This window comes from Physeter macrocephalus, chromosome 14 (assembly GCF_002837175.3).
Source record: "Physeter macrocephalus isolate SW-GA chromosome 14, ASM283717v5, whole genome shotgun sequence".
NCBI classification, from domain to species: domain Eukaryota; kingdom Metazoa; phylum Chordata; class Mammalia; order Artiodactyla; family Physeteridae; genus Physeter; species Physeter macrocephalus.
Window position 1 is genome coordinate 90,137,084 of NC_041227.1, and position 20,637 is coordinate 90,157,720.

Genomic DNA, 20,637 nt, shown 5'->3' on the forward strand with positions numbered 1-20,637 from the left:
GCTTATGAAGCAGACAGTCTCGTATGCCATGTTAACGTGCTCAGAGTCTCTCCACTGGGTGACAAGTGTGTCACAGAGGTTTAAATCAAGAGTGACAGAGTTTCACTTTACTAAGATTAATCAGATAGTAGTGAGGAGGATGACAAAGAGGGGACCAAAACGGGATTCAAGGCAGCTATTTAAGAGAAGAATGATCCAGGCAGAAGATGCTGAGGGTCTGAAGCAAGGACAGGGGAAGAGAGAGACGGGGATATACATTCAAAAAATTTTCATGGTAAAATCAATAGAATTTTGGGACCAGACTGGATTTAAGAGGATGTAGAAGATGACTTTCAGGCTGTGGGCTAAGGTTACTAGGTAGATAATGTGGACAAATAAGGGCCAAGTAGTCTGGGGAGGAAGGGTAAGGGAGGGTAATAATGTTACCACAAGAGCCTCCCGAGAGAGAGGTCACGTGTGCAAGGCAGAGGACATTTCTGTCCAGGAGAACAGGACTGGCAGTGAATCCTCATCATTCTGCCATCTGTAAAGCTCTTTCATCTTTCTTATTTATCTTTTTCATTTTGCATCCTCTCTGCTCTCTCCTGGATTCACTTCCGCTCCCATTTCTACCTAGTGAATCCTTCAGGTCCAAGCTTCTGTATTACCATCTTCTAAGTCCTCCAAGACAGGCAGCCTAAGCACTTACTCTGTCCCACTCCCAGAGCACCCTGTGATGCCTTCAGCACATCACGTTGTACTACAGTTTTGGTTTGTTGTAGGCCTTTCTGATAGACAAGGAACCACACAGCAGGGACTCTGCCTTCAACCTTGTATTCCCATATTCTGCCACAGAGTGAGCCCTGAATAAATAGCCGTTGATTTATAAATAAATAAATTACAATGTTCAGATTCGGGCCACATGCCTCTCTAGTTACAAACTTTCCCAAAATTCTTATCCTCTATTGACTCTAACTCTCACCATAACAGATGATTCTTACTTCATTTTACCTGTATTTTCTCTCTAGTCCTGTATTTCCAACTGTCCACGGAATATATCCAAATTAGTTGACCTTCCTGACCTCATTATTTCTGTTAACGGCTCTCTCCCTTATCCAAACAGCAACGAAGTCTTATTGATCCTTCCTTTGTACTATGTACTATGTTCATTTCTCCCTTGCATTACCACCCTAGTTCAAACTCTTACAGACCTTAAACTAAAATTTGGAAGTTTCTTTAAAAGTCTCTCTGCTCCAGTCCCTTTCCTAACCGTTTTATCCTTCTCCTGTTTAGAAACCATCACTGGCTTCCTACTAACCTCTCCCTACAGAAAAGACTCCACATCCCTTAACTAGGTATTTAACTCCACCACATTTTCCCTGGACAAGACCTTCCAGCTTTATCATTAGACGCTCCCTACCTGAATCTTCTGCTCTAGCCCCAAGCGTCTAATCATTGGACCTTAAAAGACATTTGCACTTGCCTGTTTTCATACCTGACTTCATGCTACTCTTGTGACTAAAATGGTCTTACCCTTCCTTGATGCTTCATTTAATCCTGCTTTAAAGCCTTAAGTCTCATATGACATCAGTCCTTCTCCATGAAAATCTCCTTAACTTCTTCAGTCAGAATCATCTCTCCTTCCTCTGGGTTCTTATTATGCAGGATTAGTGGTTATCTTTCCATGGTTATGTCTGTCCTTTCCCCACAACTGGGACATAAGATACCAGATTACCATGTCTAACCATCCCCATGGTGCCGTGTTCACATAAGAGACACGATACAGATCTTCCTTGACTTACGGCAGGGTTACGTCCCAATAAACCCATTGTTAAGTTGACAATACTGTAAGTTGAAAATGCATTTAATACAACTTACCTACCAAACATCATAGCTTAGCCTAGCCTACCTTAAATGTGCTCAGAACACTTCATTAGCCTACAGTTGGGCAAAATCATCTAACACAAAGCCTATTTTATAATAAAGTGTTGAATATCTCATGTAAGTTACTGAACACTGTACTGAAAGTGAAAAACAGAATGTCTGTAAGTATATCAGTTGTTTACCCTTGTGATCGTATGGCTGACTGGAAGCTGTGCTAAATGCCCAGCATCACAAGACAGTATCAACTGAATATCACTAGCGCAGGAAAAGATCAAAATTAAAAATTTAAAGTACAGTTTCTACTGAATGCATACTGTTTTTGCACCATCGTAAAATCGTTAAGTCTGACTAAGTTGGGGGCCATCTGTAAATACTTTTTTGACTGACTATCCTTTGTGAACACAAATCCAGTCTTACCTTAAGTGATTATCCACGAATTCTATAGAACTTACCCAAATAATATGAGGAAATGAAAGGTCAAATGATCTGTATCAACTTTCTCTTCAAAATATGCAAGCCAGCCTTGAAAGGCTGCAATACTTCCACAAACTCAAAAACACGGACCCCAAGTGCAACCATGACAACCTATACTGGAGCACAAGCTGGGCTTTCATTTCAGGTGGGTTACCTCTTCAGCTTACCTGTGCAACAGACTAACATATATAAGGAAAGTCTCCCCATTCTCATATAAGATGTACAGGGGGTAAGCCAATACTTCATCTTTGCCTTTTTGTCCAAATATGTTCTTCGGGACTGCCGACAACGGCCCAAAGTCAAATGCAACTGCTGTCTCTCCTAGAGATGCGGTGTAGGCCCTTCTGAAAAGAGATTTTAAAACCAACTGGTTGGAAACGAAAACAGAAATAAAATGTCCAATAACAGCAGGTGGGGATTGAATTTGTATTCAATGGAGTGATAAGACAAACTATTGTGATTATGAAGAATGTTAAACAACATTGGAAAATTCTCATAAAATTATATAAAGTTGAAATATACAATCACACAAACAGCAAAAATACACACATACAGACATGCATAAACACAGAAAAGAAACAGGAAGAAAACACATAAAGATATCAACAGTTATCTCTAAGCAGTAGGAGGTATTCAGTCCACGAAAAACTACTAAATATTACTAAGTGCTCAGTGCCTGTGGTTCTGGGAAACATCAGTGACTTGAACAAAGGTCCCCCTCTAACGAGAGAGACGTCCACAGAGAAGCCAACCACACAACACAGAGCCAGAAGATGACGTTATGAAGAAAAATAAAGCAGGGGAAGAGAGTACTGATGGAGGTGCTGCTTTAGATGATCTGGGAAAGACTCTGATAAGGTGCTATTGGAGCAAAGATTTGAAAGAAGTAAAGGAGCGAGTCTGTGGTCACGCAGAGAAGGAGCAGTTCAGGCAGAAGGAAGGACACATGCAAAGACCAAGGAGGGCGGTGGCAGGAGTGTCCGAGGAATGGCAAGGAGCTGAGTGGCTGGAGCTCAGAGCCTGGGCAGCGGGAGGACTGAGCTGGAGGGCTGCAGTCAGCGGGCAGAAATCAATGGAGTGCGGAGAGCAGGGAAGTAGAATGAGCCGATTTATACCGAAAAGTAGCACTCTGGTTGCTATGCTGAGGACAGACTATAGGAAATTTTAAAATATTTCATTTTCTTCTGAATACTTTTCTTAGTTTTCCCAATTTTCTACAACAAATATATATTACCTTTGTAATCAGGAAAGACAAATGATAAAACACGCTGTTTTTGTATTTTAAAATTTAGTATAGTTTGCTCAAAAAGATTCCAGTTTAACACAAGATTAATGAATATGGTTAAAATAAAACCACAATTTCATGTAGCTGAGAAAGAAAACATCATTCCAAGCTGTCATAGGTACCATATCTTAGTTTATCACATGGAAAGGTATATGGTATCAGGAGGCAAAAAATGAGGAATCCCAAAATCCAGAATAAAAGAACTGCCTGAGTTAAACTAAAAAATTAAGACAATGAATGGAAACAAATAGACAAAGCAGTTATTTCAAAGAGACTTAAATACCAAGCCATCCAAACTTAACTGGAATTTAATAAATATAGTAATATTTCTAATAATGGTAGTAGGTATCAATTAATGAGTACTTACTCTGTGCCATGCTAAGCACTTTTTATGCGTGATCTCATTTACTCTGTACAATCCAAGTAAGTGGTCACTACTTTTAACATTCATGGAATATACAGTCATGGAAATGACGCTTAGTACAACTGAATAACTTGCCCAGACGCCACAGCTGACAAGTGGTGGAGCTGAGGCTGGAACCCACCAGGTGTTGCCGCCAGAGCCAAAGCTCTTAACTACTGCGTTCGCTCTACGGCCTCTCATTTGGACAGGGTGCCTGGCAAAGGAGGTTGGAAAGCAATGGAAACGCACTGCTGACACCAGAACAGGACCTATCAACTCGCAGAGGCAGGTATTTCCCCACTGTGAAGATGGCTAGATGCGAGGTTAAGGAGCTGGTGCTATAAGACATTAAAATCATTTGACTGAAACTTTCAGTTGTGGGACTATTAAAGAGAATTAAAGTGGTCCCAGGCTGGTGGCAACCTCTGACTCCTAGCAGAAGCAGATGAAATTCCTCTCTGGAGGAACACACCCCCAACTCAGGCTCTCAACATTTCAAAACATTAAGATCAAGTAAACGTAAGTGCACAACGAGAGATCAGCAATCACCGGAAGAAGCGACCATGATCATGGGGCAGGAGGAAGAACACACACAGATTTAGATCCCCACCTCCCCAGGGCGTCAGATATTGAAACTGTCACATACAGAATAGCTGTATATAAAATATTCAAAGGAATAACGGTTAGAAAAACAAAAATAAAGATTATTAGATCTGCCCATCATGGAGACATGAAGAGAACTAAATAGAACTTCCAGAAACACTGCTACTAAAGGCTTCTCTCTACACGCACGCACTGTGGGTGATCATGTGTAGTAATCACCGGAAGGACTGATCAGGAGGCCAGAGGAATGGGATTTGTAAGTTCAAAGGGTGATTCTGTTAGTGGTCAAAGTAGCCAGGAACTTGCCCCTGTAGTGGGTAAGAAAACATGAAAGAAGCCAGGGTCACAGGAGAATCAGAAGGGCTCTCTACGTTCTGCTCCAGCTTCTGGGGTACTAGGTGCTGGGCGTCCAGCCATCTGCCCGTCCACACTGAGTGAACAGCTGGCAGGCCTCCAGCCCAACACTCTCACCTTCCACCTTTTCTGTAACTTTACAATATTATAATTCATTCTCTTATTCAAGATACAACAGGGAATAAATTTCAGCTATTCACATTTTTGAACTTTCTTGAAAAAAGGCCAACTTAGTAGTTACAGTGACATTCAGATTTGTAACTTCTCGTTACCTATTCATATTGCCTATTTTTGCTTATTTCTCACATTACCAAAAAGCATGCCAAAGGCACCTTTGGAAAATCTTGCAATCTGCTAAAATTGCATTTATAATCCCGATAAACTAATTTTAAAAAATTTCATGACACAAATAAAAACTTACCCTTTATTGAGTATTAGACTTTCCTCTTCTGCTTCTGAAAGTACAATGACCTTAGTGGGTGTCTGGGGCTCACGTAGAGAGTAAATTCTAGCAATCAAAAGAGAAGAAAGCCAGTACTTAAAATTCTCTTTCATTTCCCAAAGTTCCTCTTTCTTTTCCATCTAGTCAGTTTCTGAGAATTTTCCTACCAGTTATCACAACCAACTGCCAAAGATCTTGCTGTTACTGACAAAGTAGCCTACTTCATTTGTTCCATAACAACATAAGAGGAAGGTTTCCCTGGGACATGAAGAAATGTTCTCTACTCTAAACAAAATGCCTCATCAGCCTTCCCCAACCACCAAACCTCAGTCCTCAGCCATATTCACCTTGTCTAGTCATCTCACTACTGCCTCTAAGTTTGCCAGCTTCCCTTCAGTTATATCCATCTGTCTCTGCCTATGAGACACCCAATCTCATCAGGGAAGAAACCATTTCTCACTCTTCTTTATATACCAACTGGCCAGCACAGTGGGTGACTTTTAGCCTGCAATTTGTACATATTTGTGTTATATAAAGACACAATGTCTTCCCTGCTTTCTCAAGAGGTTAGTATAAAACTAAAAGAAATTTTTTTACCAAAATCATTTTAATTTAAAATAAATTTGGGGGGAATTCCCTGGTGGTCCAGTGGCTAGGACTCTGTATTCTCACTGCGAGCGACCTGGGTTCGACCCCTGGCCGGGGAACTAAGATCCTGCAAGCCACACAGCGTGGCTAAAATAATAATAATAATAATAATAAATTTTTACAGCATATATGGCTATTGTTAAAAGGAGAAAAAAAATTTTAAAGGCCAGTAATATCATTATTAGAAATCCAATGTCCCTCTTAAAGTCTTTATCAAGTTAATCACTTATTTTGTCTGACCTCACAAAGAATTTTTAAACTTAGTTTGTTCCGTTATCAATAGAATGTCATTTAATAAATGTTTTTAATGAAAATTTGATCCAATTGAACACACCATTCATTGTGGTCTTCCTAGCTGCCTACAAGCATTACTGACTTCAAAGTACAAATAAGTCCTATAAATTGTAATGCGGAACAGTGAAAGGAAAAGTAAATGCAACACGGCACTGAGTGGGAATTTCCTGTTGCCCTGAAACTGTCAATAGGGTCAAAGCTTAGGAAAAGAGAAGTGTTAAATATCCAATATTTTAAAAGGAATCTTCAATGACTGAGGCCAGATACCTCCTTTAGGGCTTAATGTGAGGAAGACCTAGACCTACACTATCTCCTCACAATCTCCTTTTCCAGCTTACATAACACAGAAGGTGTCAAGAGTCCGTAAGAGTATGGTACGAGCTTCCCTGGTGGCGCAGTGGTTGAGAGTCCGCCTGCCGATGCAGGGGACACGGGTTCATGCCCCGGTCTGGGAAGATCCCACATGCCGCGGAGCGGCTGGGTCCGTAAGCCATGGCCGCTGAGCCTGTGCGTCCGGAGCCTGTGCCCCGCAACGGAAGAGGCCACAACAGTGAGAGGCCCACGTACCGCAAAAAAAAAAAAAAAAAAGTATGGTACGATGTTTGGAATGTGAGGGTCCTCCTTCTTTCTTTACCCCCAACTCCAGAGCCAAATGGGTGGGCAGGGAAGGCCCTAAAAGAACCAGCCAGATTTAGGGGTACCTGTAATAAGGGGAAAAGGGTATCTCATTTCCTAGCTGAATGCCAGATGTGTTGTCAAAAACTACAGGCCACCAAGGCAAGGGGATTCTTGGGTGATTCTGACATGTCATATCCTAGGGTTGGGGGCATGTGAACACTCTATGGTATCTACTCCAAATATGGAAATTTCTGAAGGAGGTAGGCTGGGACAGCATAAGAAAGGACTATAGTGTAGTATGCCCAGTTCTGTGGCCCTTGGAGGGCAGGGAAAAGGACCTTGGCAGTTACCATGGCTCCATATGAAAAACCACAACGGTTAGGTCAAGAAGGCAGGAGATACCAAGTTTAGGGATATTCCATCTTGACAGAGGGTTCAGGGCATGGACAGTTGGTAGAGCCAACGGGAAACAGAGCTCCTGAGTGATGGAGGGAGCTGAAGGCCAAACACTGCCCCTGAAAAAACCACACACCAATCTGTGCAGAGACTATCACAACAACAGAGGCCACTAGCAGCTGAGGGAACTAGACTAAACCAGGAGGAGGGATATGCTCCCTGCCCTTCACTGATGGATAACCAGTTAGGTAAGATGTATGCCTCAGCTAGCACACTCTCTTTACCCCACCATTGAGGAGTCAGACCCAGAGGAAGGAGGAACAGCTCTCCTCCTTACACTTCACCCCCTACCTCAAGGTGCTTGGGTAGAAAGAAGAGTCAAAGAGCAGATCATGCCCTCTCCACTCGTTTCAGATCCCTCAAGGTCTGACCTGTGATAGGACCAGGATATAGTTTTGAAATGGATTTGAGATCAGAGTTTTAAACTGAACAGACTAACTTTTAATAACTAAAAGTAACCAGAAATCTATGAGATCTGTGTAAGAAGCCATTAAAGGATCAACCATTCAGCAGTAAAAGAAGATTTGGTAGAGCACAGTCAAAGCAGTGATTAGAAAAAATAAAACTGCAGGTATATCTGTACATCAGTCAGTCTCCCCAACAAACTTTTTACATAAGGCAGATCCAGAAAGTTAACTGATAATATAATAGAGATCTCTGTAGGATTAGGGCATTTAATCATACAATGCAAAACCTGTAAGGGGCTTTAGTAAATGATCAAATGAAACCTGCTCATTTGACAAACTGGAAACTGAGGTGCCCAAGTTTATAACATCCCAAAGACAGAAGTGACACTGGGACAAGAACTCAAATCTCTCAATTCCCAATTAAATTATCTTTCCCCTATGCTATATTACCTCCAAAAGAGTGACACAATGAAAACAGTTTTAGGGAGATTATCTTAATAGGTCAGACTGGGAAAGGAGAGACTGGAGGTAGGACCAGTTGAGAGGGAATAGCAGTAATTAAGGCACATAAGTTAGGGCAGCTGGACGATTCTTACACCATTGAGAATGGGTAACAACAGCCATCAGATAAAGCTTTCCAACATCCACTGACCCATTTAGTGGTACTCTGAGCTATTAACTGGCAACCAGAAAGAGAATCTTCCCACTCACAAAGCTGTAAGAAAAAAATGTACCTTATTACATTGTCTGATGTTAACAGCACTATGTGGGGGTCCAGCATCTCACTCGGATACCAGGCAGCATGCTTTAGAGTCAGAGAGGTAGAACTGGTGAAAAATCTCTCAGCAACGGGAGTGGTGCTAAAATAAAGACAGCAATTTCCCAAAACCTGGATGAAAAAGCTTCTAAAGGAAAACCTATCTTAACACTCTTTGCTCTTCTTTCCTTCAAATTCCTTTCTCATAAATCTTGCTGAGACAGCATTTAAAGCATCTACCAACCAATATCAAAGAATCAAAATTAAAATATTTTCTAAATTGTACAGTATATTATACTGTACTTTACAAGTGATTTTAGATACAGTATCTTACTTGATCCTTTTAGTAACTTTGTAAGGAAACTACAAGGGCAGCTATTATCACTCCTATTGTGGAAATGAGTAAACAGAGATTTAGAAAGGAAACATTTTTAAGGAGGCCAAACCTATGAGTTGTGGAGCTAAAGGTGGGTTTCTACCTTATATTGTTTTCAGATCTTTCAGACTCTCATTTTTCAGGATTAATTGGAAAAGAAAAAAATACAAAAATAAAACTTAGTTATACTCATGAGAAAACTGTCTGGCTCACAGTTAATAACTGCTTTTAAAACATCTTGGGCTTCCCTGGTGGCGCAGTGGTTGAGTCCGCCTGCCAATGCAGGGGACGCGGGTTCGTCCCCCGGTCCGGGAGGATCCCACATGCCGCGGAGCGGCTGGGCCCGTGAGCCATGGCCGCTGAGCCTGCGCATCCGGAGCCTGTGCTCCGCAAAGGGAGAGGCCACGACAGTGAGAGGCCCGCGTACCGCAAAAACAAACAAACAAACAAAAAAACCCATCTTATTTCAACCTACGTGAAAAAACAGCCTGACTTCCAATGTGACAGCAATGTGATAATTTAGGCAGAATAAAAGTACAACCCCACATATACTGTACACACTATTATCACAAGAAGCCAGTGTGCAGACCATCTGGAGTATACTGATGTTTCAATAGTAGCAGAGTAAACATACCTTAAGAACCACTGGTCTTAAGCAATTTTTTGCATGTATTACAAATTATACAGATAAACACTAAATGGAAATACAACTTACCTACAATTCACTGTTGATTTTCCACCTTCAAATTCAGAATTCTTCCCCCACCTTTTAGGTAATTCTAATATCATAAGTCCTTTTATTCCTATAAGTGCTACATGATGTTGTGTTGGACTTAACAAGACTTGATAGATTTCAAACAGGGGTGGATTTATGCAAAGCAGTCTCTGAAAATTAAAGCAAACTAGTCAAAATAGTTAATTTTAATGCAAATATATATGGCAGTTACTTGAAAGCACAGTACCACTTTAGTCTTCTATAATTGTAGTTTAATGAAACATTCTGGGTAAGTACTAACACCTCAGCCATTACCTGATGAAATATTTTTTAACTATTTAGATTGGAATATTATATAAAATGCATCAGGTTTCCCTACTTTGATAAATACTACATATAATTCCCTTTTTATGATCAAACTCCAGACTACCACTTCAGCGTCAATTCTCCACCATTCCCCACTTGTACTTTATACTCCAATCAGATTAACTTGTATTTCTGGGAAATCATCATACTTTGTTATGTCTCTGTGTCTCTGTACAACTGTTCTTCCTGCAATGCCCTCATTTTTCTTTTTTAGCTGGCTAAAACATTCTTGGAGACTCAGTTCCTATGCACTTTCCTCCCAAGAAAATCTCCCTGACCTTCTGGCCAGGAACTAATGCATCTTTTCTGTACTCCTATAGCACACCCTAGATAATTCTATTATAGTACTTATCACCCTGCATTCTAATTATCCTTTTACCTGCTCATCCCACACAACTAACTATGAATTACTTGAGCTCTGTGTCTTTCCTCTCTGTATCTTTGGCATAGTATATGGCATGTTGCGAACTAACTCTCAATATATGTTTTAGTGACCAGACAAATGAAGGACTCAGAAGTACTAGTAAATGATACTTACTGTTATAAATAGTACAACAAGATAGAGAATGGCTTCAAGAGCTTCTGCAACTAAAATGCTGCTTTACCGAAGCAGATTTGACATTGAACAGTGATATTTTCAGGGGATTCCGTTAAGCTGTTTGTCTCATATGCCCTCAAAAAAAAAAAAAATGTACTTCTATTTCTTCTCTCATGAGCATCTCAAATTCCCATTTTCTTTTCTTTCTATTTTCAGTAATAAACCATGAGATTACCAATGTATTGCTTATCCTTATGTATAGAGAATCACCCTAAATCAAAATCTTTTTAGACAAGACTGTTGAATATAATGTGATTTCAATTGTTACTGATGTCTGTAAGTCTGAAGTTTCTTTGTTTTTGTTTTTAGCTGCCCTTTGCTGATTCTAATCAAACTGTTTATCTCCAGTCAGTGGTTCTTTCCTTCTTTTCCCATCTTCTCAATCTTCTTCCTACTTGATTCTAATGATCTACCTCAAATCAAAGACCACCTTTCTTCTGCTCTGCATACAATCTAATCTAATTACCTAGGTCACCTGTGATAATCACATTATTTACGTGGGCTTTTTTTGTTTGGTTTGTTTTGTTTTTTGGTTTGATTTGGGTTTTTTTTTTTTTTTGATTTGGTTTTTAAAGTCACTACTCATGCTTTCATTTTGCCTTTTTGGGGGAGGGTTGTTTTTTTGTTTGATTTGGTATGGTTTTTAAGGTTACTATTCATGTTTTCATTTCACTGAAAGTTGCAACTCATGCTAAACTGCTTCCTTGTCTATCTCTGAGTTTTTGACATTTGGAGGACTGAAGGTCATTCAGACAGTTATCAATATGTACTGAGGGTTTATATGTTCCAAGCACACTGAAGTACTGGGGATACAAAACTAAGTAAGGCGGACACAGCCCCTGCCTTGGTGCTTGCACTCCAGAAAAGAAGTCAGACAATAAACTAACAAGTATAAATAATTTAATCATGACTGTGCTAAATTCTGCATAGCAATATAGGGTGCTATTGTTAATACTGTGTGCTGAGCATCTAACACTCTTATAAACTGAAATTTTACAGTCAGTAATGTGTGGGCTTGTGACCTGTTTTCAAAACTGCAAAAACAATGCCAGCGCCTTATTCAAATAATTTCTCATCAGCAAGAATCAAACAACGGCACACGATATATGTATGCCATATGTTAGAATGGGGGCCAAGTTTTCTTATTTTGTAACCTTTAAAAGACGCGAATCGGCTTATTACAAATAAACGCTTCCATAAAGCCATGTTTAATCACAAGAAGTCTGTAGTACTTTCTGATCACACCTACTTTCACATGCTGTTGGCTTCTCAGAAGCCAGCAAAAATCCCTTTCAACTCTGGAGATGGCCTAATTTTTTGAAAGAGCTAACAGGTGATTCCTCCTCCATGTGAGGCACGAAGCTTGTTGCTTTCAAATCAACGACCCGACGTGAGGCTCCCAACAACCCCAAGAGAAAGTTAGGACTGTCCCTATTATTTTATGTGTGAAGTCATGACATCGGATTCTCGGGACCAACCTCCTGAAAAGAGCGAGTGCACCCACACTCTTAGGCCTCTTACCCCTGCTTTGTTTTTCTTCAGAGCACCTGCGCCACTGATGTTTTACTGCTACTCCATGGTCTCTCCCTTCCTCCCAGACCCCGCGAATTTAAGCATCTGGAGCGCAGGCGTTCCTATAACAGTATCCGGCGCAGTGTCAGAGTCACCGAACATATGTGGAAGGAGTGAAATATGCGTAGAGAGGGTTCAAAAGGTTCTGCGGCCACGCTACAGCGAATGAAAATAAGACTTTTCCACTCGCAGCTGGACGCGCCCCAAAAGGACGTCTGCTCACCCTCGCATAGCACCCCTCCCGGCAGACGAAGACCAGCCAGGATGGGAAGGGGACGTAAACGCTACTTCAGATCCCAGCTGAGGGTCATTTACCAGATCAGCCTGGCCGTACCTGGTACTGGGAGAGGGGGGACTCCTCACCGGCGCCGCTGGGGTCCCGAAGGCGCACGACGAAGAAGGAGCTGCCTTCTCCGTCCCATATGAAGAGCTCTCCGCCGAGGCCCAAGACCAGGTTTCTCGTCAGCAACTGCGGCGGCAGGGGCGGCGGCGAAGGCAATGATGAAGAAGCCGGCTTCTCGGCTGCGGCTGGGCTCTGGTTTTTCCGTCCTTCCTGGAGCCGCAAGAACACGGCATGGTCGGGGAGCCAGGCCTGCCACAGCTCACCGTCTCCCGCGGCTCCTTCGGCGGCCGCCATCTTGGCCCAACAGCTCTCGTCGGCCCAGTTGCTCAGCCCGCCGCTGAGGGCAGCCAATTCGCTTCCAGCCGTCCACGGCTTCGGCCAGTCATCGAGCAGGGAGCCCGGAAGCCCGAGCAGGGCTAGGGGAGGGGCGGGGCGAAAGTGAAGCCCGCCCATCAGGTAGCGTCATCGCCAAAGCAAAGCCCATCACCAGTCAAGCCTATTCTGAAGCCAAAGTGGGCGGGACGAGAAGGTCAACATGCCAGTGCCTGCTTAGAGAAAGCTTTGGGGTTGCGGGAAGTGTAGCTAGTAGCTGGGGGGAAAGCGCCTGAGACCTGTGTATCTAATTGCTTATTGGATACCTCCATCTGGATAAACCTAAACATCTAAAACCTTCCCTCAAGACTTACCTCCCTCAATCCAGGTTGGGCAGACCTCACAAATGTCACTTCTTTAGTCACCCATTCTGGGGTTTCACAAGCCTGTCTCCGAGTGGGGCCGGCCGGAAGGACAACGCTTCCCAGAATTCCCAGCACCCAGGAACCACAACTCCCGGGATTCTGCACGCGCGAAAAGGAGATGGCAGAGGGATCAGGGTCTCGGCATCGCTCGCTGTATAAACTGGTGGGCTCGCCGCCTTGGAAAGAGGCTTTCAGGCAGGTGAGTGTGGGGTTTGGAAAGCCTTGGCCGGGCTGTCGTCACTCCCCTAGTCCGTCCCGGCAACCGCTCTCCTCCGTGCTTTTCTCTCAGCCCAGCCGGGTGAAGCAGGTGTCCGTGGAGGTGTACCTGGAACCCGGGCCTCTCGCCTGTAGGTCCGGGCCTCGGCCACCGCCCGGCCACTTCCTGGAGTTTCTGTTCCTCTGGGTGTGGCATTAGCCCGGGCCGGGCCAGCCCGGTCCCAGGAAGCCTTCCTTTTGTTTTTTTGTTTGTTTGTTTGTTTTTGTGGTATGCGGGCCTCTCACTCTTGTGGCCTCTCCCGTTGCGGAGCACAGGCTCCGGACGCGCAGGCTCCGGACGCGCAGGCTCAGCGGCCATGGCTCACGGGCCCAGCCGCTCCGCGGCATGTGGGATCCTCCCAGACCGGGGCGCGAACCCGGTTCCCCTGCATCGGCAGGCGGACGCGCAACCACTGCGCCACCAGGGAAGCCCCCTTCCTTTTGGACTCGGGTTTGCTTTCAGTGTGAAGTGTGATCGCGACCGCGCCTCTGCACCTCTACATCTCTACGGTGGCACCACCATCACCCGCTGATGTCGGGTCGGCGGACACCAGAGAGGCACCTTGTACACTCACCGCAAGCGAGAGAGCCGTTATGTCTATTCCACAGAGGAACAGAATAATTAGACATTATTTCTAATCCCGGAAATTATTTCTCTTCCTATTCCAAACTATTTCTTCTGAGCCTCCGTTACTAAGTCTTAGCAGAGTTGTAGCCTACGGTCAGTTCTGACCTATCCTGAGCTCAGTCTGGTTCCTGTGAGTACTATGGCCTGTCTTTCCAGGAATCTCTGAAGTAGTGGATATATCCCAGGAAAGTAACCTGATGCTAGAAATGACTGTCGACAGCAGGATTTCTCAGTCCTGGTTCTTGACATTTTGAAGATGATAGTTCTTAGTTGTGGGGTGCTGTTCTGGGACTGTAGAATGTTTAGCAGCCTCCCTGGCCTCTACTTACCAGATGTCAGTAACCCTACAGCTAGAGCTGTGACAACCAAAAATGTCTCCAGTCATTGCCACATGTCCCCTAGGGGACAAGATTGCCTGAAGCTGAGAATCATCGTACAGGATGGCGGTTACCAGAATCATATCTAGAGTAGCAAGAATTAGAGAGCAGGACTTCCTGGTGGCGCGGTGGTTAAGAATCCGCCTGCCAGTGCAGGGGACATGGGTTCAAGCCCTGGTCCGGGAAGATCCCACGTGCCACGGAGCAGCTAAGCCCGTGCACCACAACTACTGAGCCTATGCACTAGAGCCCGTGAGCCACAACTACTGCGCCCACGTGCCACAACTACTGAAGCCCATGTGCCTAGAGCCCATGCTCTGCAACAAGAGAAGCCACCACAATGAGAAGCCCATGCACCGCAACGAAGAGTAGCCCCCGCTCGCCACAACTAGAGAAAGCCTGTGTGCAGCAATGAAGACCCAATGCAGCCAAAAATAAATCAATAAAATAAATAAATTTATTTTAAAACAAAAACAAAACACGCAAAAAAAGAATTAGGAAGCAACCTAAGTGTCCTGTTAGCACAGCGGATGCTGCGCCATTATCACCCAACCATCAAGCAAGCTGGCGTTAAAGATAGACTATGAAATATGTCAATCTGGAAATACGTGACCCAAGCATTTCACCCATCTACATGTGGATAAGGGCTGGAGAGGAAGGTGCCAAAATAACAATAGTTGGGATTAGAGTTGAAATTTTGTGTCTGTAAAATTCCTTTAATGTTTTAACAACTAATCTAAGAGGTGTTTTTTGTTTGTTTGGTTTTGACGGAATTGCCTTTTCTCCCCCCTCACCTCTTTCTCCTTCTTCCAAGGGATGCTTGGAGAGAATGAGAAACAGCCGGTACAGGCTCCTGAACAAATATCGCCAGGCTGGAGGCAATATGTCAGGAGGAGCTCAGAACACCTTTCTAGTGCAGGAGGTGATGGAAGAAGAGTGGAATGCTTTGCAGTCGGTGGAGAGCCGGCCAGAGGCCTTGGCTCAGGTCAGGCTGGGATATGTGTTTTTAGCACCAAGGATGCCAGTGTCCTCTCTCTGCCTATTTCCTCAAGTCCTCTTAACCCATCCACCCTCCAGCCCCCAATCAGGATTCTAAGGGCCTCTCACCCAGGTTCTTCTACCTTTAACGTTAGACTCTTCTAGATTAATTAATGGTTCATAAATACCAGGCTGTCGACCTGCTGCGTCATTGCATCATAATCACTTACGAAACTAAAAAGAAAGAAATTTCACTCATTGGCTCCACCCCTGGAACTTTTGATTCAGTAGGCCTGAGCTAGGAATCTCTCTTTTTAAAAAGGTCTCCAGGAACTTTCTGGTTCTAATCTCAGCCAGGGTTAGGAACTGGGTGTGGGCAGAAGACCATTTACCATGTATCAGGAAGAGCACTGGACTGGAAGTCAGTAGTTCTGGAATTCTGATCCTGGTTTTGCTATTAACACTCTGCCTCTTTGAGCTTTAGTCTTCCCATTTGTAAGATGAAGAAGATAATGTTGTCGGTATCGTGAGGACAGTATAAGAAACGTGGGAAACTGCTTTGAAAACATCAAGGCTCTCGGTAATAAAGAGGCATTATTTGCTGCCTTCTGTGTGTCCTACATGGTGCCAAATGTTTGAGTTACATAATCACAATTAGTGCGCACAATATCCCTCTCAGGTGGGTTTTATTCCCACTTTACAGAGGCCCGAAATGAGGTTGAGAGAGGTTAGGAACTTTCTAATGGTCACAGAGCTTTAGCAGAGCCATATACTTAGCTGCTACCCTATACTGTCTCCCCCAAATGTAGTACCATTATTTTGTCACTGGCTGGTTTAATCATCTGTTGATGCCTTTCTCAGCATGGCCACATTACCGCATTGTCGGCACATTCTACAGAAGGACTGGGTTGATTTCCTCAGTTAAATCTGTGTTCTTCAAGCCAGCCTCCAAGTGTGAATCATTGTGGGTCTTGTCAGCTGATCATAACTTCAAACCTCTGCTGACCCTACTTTCTCTTGCAGTTGGAGGAGCCGCTGGACCTGGCCGTGCTGGAGGAAATCCAACAGGAGCTGATTGATCAAGGTGAAGTCTAAGAATAGTTCTTCCTGCCTATATCTCTAGCTGCTCTAATGCTGATGTTTTTTTTCCGAACAGAATGTTTTTAACTCATTATTTCCATCTTCAGTCGAGTGTCCAGAAGTCTCTGTTTTTACTCTAAGGTCTTGGCTGTCTTCCCAATAATAATAGTCTTGTTTCCAGGCCTTGTGCTCAGACCTCTCCTTCCGTGCTATGGCTCTCTCCTTATGATGCCCCTACCAGGTAGCGTGAGACAGGAGAGAGTGGTGTCTTACACAGGTTGCACAGCTGGTGGTGGAGTTGGGAAGTAAAATCAGTTTTGTGAGTCCAGTTCCCGTGTCTATACTGTCCGACAGTACCTCCCTGTTAATAGATTAGTAGTAATCCTGTCACCTTGCAGGATAGTGCATGATCAGATCTCTTGCGCTACCTAATTTAAGTACCTTCTCTTGTATCTGTTCTTTACTGACTCCCCAGGGTCTTGTGACCGTCCCCTTCCTGCGGAATCATAGCACCACAGAGTGCATAATTTAGCACCTTATATAATTAAGTCATTTATTTCACATAGCCCTATCTTGATTCGGCTTAGTTTTTGTCATCTGTTAAATAGAGATAACAGACTGACTCGGTAAAACTACAAAACTATTTGTAGGCTTAACTAACATGTGTAGACTTAGAGCAGTGCCTGGCATATAGAAAGTTTTCAATACACAATAGCTATTATCTTGAGGGTGCAAGAGCATGAACTCTTGGCCTCGACTGCTCAGATTCACTTCTCAGCTTTACCACTTTAGCTTGTGTGGTGCTGGGCAAAGCACTTAATCTCCCTGTGCCTGTTTCCTCATCTTTAAAATAAGGAAGTAGTAGTGAAGAAGTCCATACATATAAAGAACTTAAAACAGCATTGGACACACAGTGCTATACAAAGGTTAGTTATTATGATTGGTGTGTTGACTCCAGTTAGACTGTATATCCCTTGATTTTAATTCTTTTTTAATTGATCTTCTCTTTACCCTCACCTGCAAAACCCATCTTAGTGGTGAAACATAGGACTCGCTAGATATTTCTCTTGGGGTATATTTAATTTAAAAATCTGTAGTGATAAGCATTTGCTGTGTTCTGCCATACTCAGTCATAAGGAACCCTCTAGAATAGAGGTTGGCAAACTTTCTGTGTTTGCCGGATAGTAAATATCTAGGCTATTGCTGCTACTTAGTTCTGCTGTTGTAGCGTGAAAACAGCTATAGCCCATACATAAACCAAATGAGCGTGGCTGTTCCATTATAACTTTACTTAAAAAATGGAAGGTGGGGGACCTCCCTGGCGGTCCAGTGGTTAAGATGCCACGCTTCCACTGCAGGGGCACGGGTTCGATCCCTGGTCGGGAAACTAAGATCCTGCGTGCCCTGTGACGTGGCCAAAAATTATTTTAAAAATTAAAAATGTTAGGCGGGCTGGAATGGCCTGTGGGCTGTGGTTTGCTGACCCCTGCTCCGAAGTCTAGATGGTGAGCTCATCAAGAGCAGGGACCAGCCTTTTTCATCTTTGTACCCCAGGCCTACTAAGTACTAGGGCTTGTTGCATGTTTGCTACACACGTTCTGAACAACACAGAGCCTGAGTCTGGGGACACTGGCGAACAGCTCACCTTAGACTCAGCCAGGTGGGCCTGGCGTCCGAAGCCGTCAGCGTCCGCGTTCTCCAGCTGCTCCTGGGACCCTGACACTCTTCATCTCTGCCCCTGTGGCCTCTGGAGATGGGTGTGAAAGTTGTCTCTTTGTCTCTTAGCCTCATCACTTCACAAGGAGAGGACAGACAGGAGGGGAAAGGTCCAACAAGATGAAGCCTGAGCAGTAAATATCTAGCGATTGGTAGTGTGATTTTGCCCGCATATTTCTCTTGTGTGGATGATGCCTTTGAAAGTGAAGCTTAGCACTCAGGACAGGGCGACCCAGGTGACGTGCGGTGAAACACACCAGCTGTCCTTTGCCTTGCAGAACAGTCCATCATCAGCGAGTACGAGAAGAGCTTGCAGTTTGATGAAAAGTGTCTCAGCGTCATGCTGGCCGAGTGGGAAGCAAACTCCCTCATCTGTCCTGTGTGTACAAAGTAAGAGTTTTCACAACTTTTTTCAGCGTTATTTGTTCCCACCCCACACTCCAAGGTGAGTGGAATTTCCCCCAAAATCTATTTTCTGGGAAGGTTGGGGGATCCAGGTCTGCTGGCCGTAATGCTCTGGGATCCCAATTCTGCTTCCAGGTACAATCTGAGAGTAGCAAGCGGTGTGGTCATGTGTCAGTGTGGCCTGTACATCCCATCTCATGTGAGTGTTCCTCACACAGATCGTGTCACCTCTGCACAGATCTCTTCCCAACTTCATGTTCAGTTCACACTGGTAGCTTGTAATCATCCATGGTGAGAATACAGACAGCATATTTGTGAGGTACTTATGAATGTACCGCTGCTTAAGAGCTTTATAGAAAGCCCAGTTTAGAACTGGAAACACTTGTATCTGATTTCCATAAAAATTTTCCATATATGGAGACACAGCTGTATTCAGAATTTTACGTATCAGTGGTCTTAAAACATAGGAGCCCTCTTATCTGACATGTTGTGGCTAAAAGTCTGCCAGTTCGTTGAAGTGGTAAATTATACAAATGAAACATCTTATAGGAAGTTTTAAACATACACACTTATTTGCCAGTCCTTGAGCGAGGCTCTGCTGATTGGAGAGCTGAGGTTTTTTGTGTTTTTCGTTTTTGGTAAACTGCTCTTAAAGCGCATAGTCTAGCATTTCCTGTTTTGTTTCTGTAAAGTGCATCAAGAAGCTGAGCGCACTTCAGCATTTTTCCTCCCCATCTTTTACCTAATTCAACACCTTTTTTTTTTTAGGGACTCATCTTTTTGACTGTTCCTTCAATATTCCACTTATCACAAAAACACAACTTTGTTTCAACCTCTTATTTCATTGGTTTACATAGTAGATAATTAAATCAGTCAGTTACAATAGCAAGTTCAGCTAGCACAGACAGACGGAGGACCAAGCAGCACTGGCTCTTGGTAAGGGTACACTTGGCTGGTAGAGGCAGAAACACAGGCAGGCTGGGAAGCCGCCTAGCTCCGCACGTTCCCGGCGCGGCAAGCAGCATCGCTTACGGCACGAGCGGAGAGCACTGGTCCATCTGGAGAGGCGGTTAGCTAGATGCACGTTATTTAAGAGATCCTCTTAGCACGACCATGGGCGTTTTTAAAGGTCCGAGGAATCAAGCCATCAGAGCGAGCCAGAGTTACAGGATGGGATGAGGAGTCGGGATTTTCAGCCTGTTGACTGTGAGACGACTAAGGTTAGCTTGTAGCTTAACTTGGCTAGTTTTCAGTCTCCAGCGGTGACAGAGCAGAAGCTTCGCGCCTGTTTAGAAGACAGCGTGAACGAGCACGGCGCACATTGTCCCCACACGCCGGCATTTTCGGTCACTGAAGGAACAGAGGCCAAGTCCAGTCTTCTCATGAGCTGTCTGGTAAGCCTCCCACGGGACCCAGTGGTAAAAGCGGGTCAGTGGTTGGTTTTATTCCCACCCTGGTAGAAATAGCTTACAAAGAGGTAAATGTTTAAAAATGCAGTTCATTCTCTGAGGAACTTTACTCGCATAGAAAAGTGAAGTCACTTCAGTTAAAAAGGCCAATCATTCCCCGAAAGGGGAAGGGACACAGGCAGCCCAGGTCGTGGAAGGAGCAGCATAAATGTCATTACTGGTTACAACTGTTAACCATATATTGAGATTACTTTTGTGACTGGAATATAATTTAAGCTAACTCTTTTCTATTTAAATTCAGGCTTGTGATACCTGGGCTGTGATCCTCTAGAGCCAGCCCTGAGGCACATGATCCACTGGGCTGGAAACAAGTTCTGTCTTGAGAAGGGGCCTTGTAAATACACATCTTTCATTTATAACTTATTTTGTATTAAAACGTTTCAAAGTTTTCTCTGTTCTTTGTGTTGTTTCGTAATGC

General features: G+C 43.8%; 2 protein-coding genes across 11 annotated transcripts in view; one reads left to right on the forward strand and one right to left on the reverse strand.

Annotated features, from left to right (window-relative positions):
• The window catches only part of NUP88 (nucleoporin 88), a 30,363-nt gene extending 17,015 nt beyond the window's left edge, over window positions 1-13,348 (reverse strand). Inside the window, exons 1-6 of one of the 4 annotated variants that reach the window (XM_007102816.4) lie at window positions 13,261-13,348; window positions 12,566-12,990; window positions 9,696-9,865; window positions 8,582-8,707; window positions 5,404-5,490; window positions 2,505-2,681 (exon numbers count right to left, since the gene is read on the reverse strand). In XM_007102816.4, the coding sequence (XP_007102878.1) occupies window positions 2,505-2,681; window positions 5,404-5,490; window positions 8,582-8,707; window positions 9,696-9,865; window positions 12,566-12,868 (863 nt within the window). In that variant the 5' untranslated portion in view covers window positions 12,869-12,990; window positions 13,261-13,348. Of the gene's footprint in view, window positions 1-2,504; window positions 2,682-5,403; window positions 5,491-8,581; window positions 8,708-9,695; window positions 9,866-12,565; window positions 13,006-13,260 lie in introns of those variants that run through there. The other 3 variants (XM_007102817.4, XM_055090281.1, XM_055090282.1) reach the window with 3 other exon arrangements.
• On the forward strand, window positions 13,276-20,608 carry RPAIN (RPA interacting protein). 7 transcript variants are annotated; one of them, XM_007102820.3, is made up of 7 exons: window positions 13,347-13,510; window positions 15,386-15,556; window positions 16,573-16,633; window positions 18,624-18,735; window positions 18,886-18,949; window positions 20,004-20,144; window positions 20,461-20,608. In XM_007102820.3, exons 1-7 carry the CDS (start codon window positions 13,430-13,432, stop codon window positions 20,488-20,490), a joined length of 660 nt encoding a protein of 219 aa, XP_007102882.1. In that variant the 5' UTR covers window positions 13,347-13,429; the 3' UTR covers window positions 20,491-20,608. The 7 variants fall into 7 exon arrangements, with proteins under 7 accessions (XP_007102881.1, XP_007102882.1, XP_028354557.1 ...); XM_007102819.4 differs by having other exon boundaries at window positions 13,276-13,510; window positions 20,004-20,608; XM_028498756.2 differs by lacking the exon at window positions 20,461-20,608 and having other exon boundaries at window positions 19,519-20,088.
• Window positions 20,609-20,637: the final 29 nt, after the last annotated feature.